The sequence below is a fragment of the Opisthorchis viverrini genome, assembly GCF_000715545.1.
Source record: "Opisthorchis viverrini unplaced genomic scaffold opera_v5_222, whole genome shotgun sequence".
Taxonomy (NCBI): Eukaryota; Metazoa; Platyhelminthes; class Trematoda; order Opisthorchiida; family Opisthorchiidae; genus Opisthorchis; species Opisthorchis viverrini.
Window position 1 is genome coordinate 879,762 of NW_008751879.1, and position 3,738 is coordinate 883,499.

Sequence of the window (3,738 nt, forward strand, 5' to 3'; positions counted from 1 at the left end):
CCTACAAGTTTCAAAAATTCTCCTTGAAGTTCGTAGCCGGACGATCAATTCCCTTGAACGGACGAAGTTCGGTTTATCAATATGCTTCCATTCATATGATTGACCGTTGCAAATCCGACTCCAGTATCCCATTGACCATCCTTTGAAGTTTCAGACTGTTCGGAATGTTCAACCAGCGTACTGCAGTATTTCTTGGTAGAACAACGGTGCTTTGCTCAGTGCAGCTATCTCAATGCAACAGCGTTCCAAACCCTTGGCTTCAGGTCTGTCGCTTCCATTGCTGTCGAAGAGAGTTATCGGGTTCCCAGTTTTGACTTGTCGTTTGTAGTTGCCAACTGGTGCAGTTTTCCAACCTCCAGTAGCTTTTAGCCCCTTTCCTCCCTTTGCTTCAAGCGTCCAACCTGTAAGTCAATGGCCGATTCTCTTTTCTCTATGCAGTTTTATGGATGTCAGCAACTCGCAGGCCTGATCCACTGGAGGTAGACGGCTGACCTAGCCCGAGAGCACTGTGGTTAAGGCGTAACTACCTGACTTCTAACGCTGCTGCGCATAGATGATACATTTTGAGCCACATTGAACTCTTGGCCTTAATAGGTATTTCGACCGTGTGAGATGATGAGTCGACAGTCACAGTGAACTATTAGGCAGTCGAAGCGTGTGGTTTTAGAGCCGATCTTTTCCAACCCATCCTTCCTTGGCGAAATACTGCATCGCTGCCTCCAATAGTATGGGGATACTTATCGCCAGACAACCTTCCTCTCCTCATACTCCCGCCAAGGCAAACAGTAAGAGTTCGTCCTCTAACTCGCACTAATGTTGCTGTTAGCAGAGGGACACGCTCCTCTTCCTCCGACTGTTCACCGTTAACCTTTTTGGTATGGCACGACCTTGAGGAAAGAAGCCCAGTCACTGTAGCGTGTAGGATCATTGCTGAACTGAAGCCCGACGAACACAAAAGGGTGGCAGCTTCCGGTTGGACAGAGTAGTAATAACAGTAGTGAGAGCAATGACAGAGATTATCAGAATGAAAAACTGCAAGAGAAATCTAATCTGATATGGCGTTAGTAGCGCGGCTGGGTCCTTCCGGGAGAACTAGACGCCATTTGATGTAGACCAGAAATTACGCCGTTCAGATAATTTCCCATGACAACACATCAATTTCTGGCTCACATAGTGGTGTTTCTGAGAGACGGATTGTGGGGTGCTTAAATTCTCGCAGCATGTAATCAGAAGCTAAAGTAGAGATAATGTGAACGGACTTTTCTACACGCCTAAAATTCCAGAACGCTTTAGAAATGTGCTCACCTTTGTCTTCTTTGCGATTATTTGATTTCCCTCTTTCTAGTGGCATAATAATTCACCCAGAAATCACCCTATCAGCTTCTTGTCAGTGGCCATTTTCCCCATTTAAATTTCTCATAGAGCTTACCAACCTGTTTTCTGCTTTCTTTTGCTACTGGCTAGGTAACTCTGTCCTCCCCAGCCTATGAAGCACGAAAAAGCACGGACGCATTTGGTACAACTTCAGCCTACCGACCTGTGGCAACATCTTACCATCATTACTGACTCATTTAAGATCCGATGCCTCTTGTGGGTTAAATACTGATGCCGGATACGCTGACAGACATTAGCTATTCAACCTTCTTCGGACCACGTCGAAACTTCATTTAGGCTTCGGTTTGTGGTAAACTATGCCCTTTTTTCGCTGAAGTACCCAAAACCGGTGTAATTTCAAAATTGTGAAATTAAATGATGTGTTACCAAGATCAACCATGGTCTTATTCATCTGAGAAAAGTTTGGCATTTGAATTCCGGTCTTCACTTCCTCTACTTTGGCTTGGCTCAGGTAAGTGGTTATAGGATTTGAGGAATCAATTTTCGATTAGGAATTACCGATTTGGTGAAATTTTATGCAGATCCCTAAAGAAACACCAACAACAACCATGGTAAGTGATCGCACACTTTGCACTGTACAGCAAGACATGAAGGTGATCGTGTTGTCTAACTGAAAACGAACCGTCAGTTCGTACAAACAATTTTGTGCACAGGATCCCAGACTGGATGCAGTGAACTCATAAACCGCGTTCCTCGTCCTACATTACCTCTGTTCGAGTCTAATGCAACATGGAAGCCAAACACCGGAAATTAAGTTGAAGTTTTTTTCAGGGAAAGCAACTGCAGAAATTAGGGGTAAAAATAACCCGATATACTCGTTCCATTGTTTGTTCCTCCATTCTCGGCCAGGATGTTGTGCTACAGCCGTTTACCATGTAGACTCCATTGTTTTGAATACACGTATGACTGGCGAATCTGCTCCGTCAGAACTGATATCTCCACACTCAGGCACACACACATCTTGCTGTAATGCTGCAAATTTCTGCGCCATCGTGCTTTCAAACAGGGACTCAGTTGTGCAGTTGACTGGGTGTCGAATCAAGATGGTCAATCGAGCTAAGGCAACCTCTGGAACTGCGTTCGATCGATTACTCTTCGCCACTATTCTTTTATCGTTCTACAAGCATAACTGTTAATTAGTTGTCACTATCAGCCCTTGAAACGTTGTACCGAAAATCTTTTGGTTGAAAAATATAGTAATATTTGAAATGCGATTAGATCTGAAAGGTTATGAATATTGTCAAGGAAGTCAATATTTCAAGCCGCTTAAAAAGAACTTCCCGTTCTTTAACACATGATGTCTATCCTCCAGCTTACTAAAAAACATGAATTAACCGTATGACCCCAGTTCAGTTGGATTGGAGCTCACCCCCAGTATCTAGCTAACCCTCTGCCGCGTAATTTCACCTTGGTCTAACATGCTACTGATGGTCGAAAAAGCCCTATCACACATTAAGGAGTTCCCAAAATTTTCATTTTCTCTATCATCCACAGTTAAATCCGGCGTGCTACGTTCATGCTTGGGTTTCCTGGCCTGTTGTTCCAGCAGCTTCCGAAAAAACAGATTTCTGTTTATAGAAAAAACTGAAGACTTCCGCGGAATCCTTGTCAATTCACAATCCCATATAAACGTCAGCAACTGTCACACCTTACCACGTGGGCCACGAGCGTCGGTGACCATCAATTGCCTGGTATGCGATAAAGGATGGTTTCATGTGTACGGCCTTTAACTGTCCAAAGGGAGATAACGCATACCGGAGTGTACGATATTATGCACCAGTGCCAATGTGAAGCTTTCAGAGCTCACGTTGGGTGAATGCGAATCAAACAACCAATCCACGTCCACGTCACTCCTACGTTCGGAAGATCTTTCTGTGCAGGCGTCCACACCAAAAGAGGAAGCACTGTTCTTGAGTTTCGCTATTACTACAGCTCGTCAGCAATACGCATCCCTGGCCGCGCGGGAGTTTAAACTCGACACCAGCAATCTTAATGGATATGTTGCTACCTCTACTTCACCTGCCCATTCTGGACGCAACGGAATTATCATGTTTGAACGGGCGAACATATTCATGCTCGACCAATGTAACTGGTTTGCTCAACGTCTCGAACAATGATCTAGAATCTATCCTGGTTGTATCGGTCGACTGATCCGCTTGTCCAGAATTTCCAGTCAGGTAGCTTCACAGACGCACGAATGGTTTTTGACTAGTTGTAGGTGTCGCCTAATTCGTTCAACTCAAATTCACACCCTTCTGCTTATCCTCCTCCTCATCTGACATGTAAGACGTTCGGAGTTCAGACGTCATCTCGACCAAGGATGTGCACTGCTGATGAGTTCTA

General features: G+C 44.6%; 1 protein-coding gene across 1 annotated transcript; it reads left to right on the top strand.

Moving 5' to 3' along the window:
* Window positions 1–1,749: 1,749 nt before the first annotated feature.
* Window positions 1,750–3,479, top strand: T265_14596 (hypothetical protein; the record flags this gene model as incomplete). Its single annotated transcript, XM_009174347.1, has 2 exons — window positions 1,750–1,846; window positions 3,328–3,479. Coding segments are annotated over 2 exons (249 nt in total), but the record flags the coding sequence as incomplete, so codon positions are not given.
* Window positions 3,480–3,738: the final 259 nt, after the last annotated feature.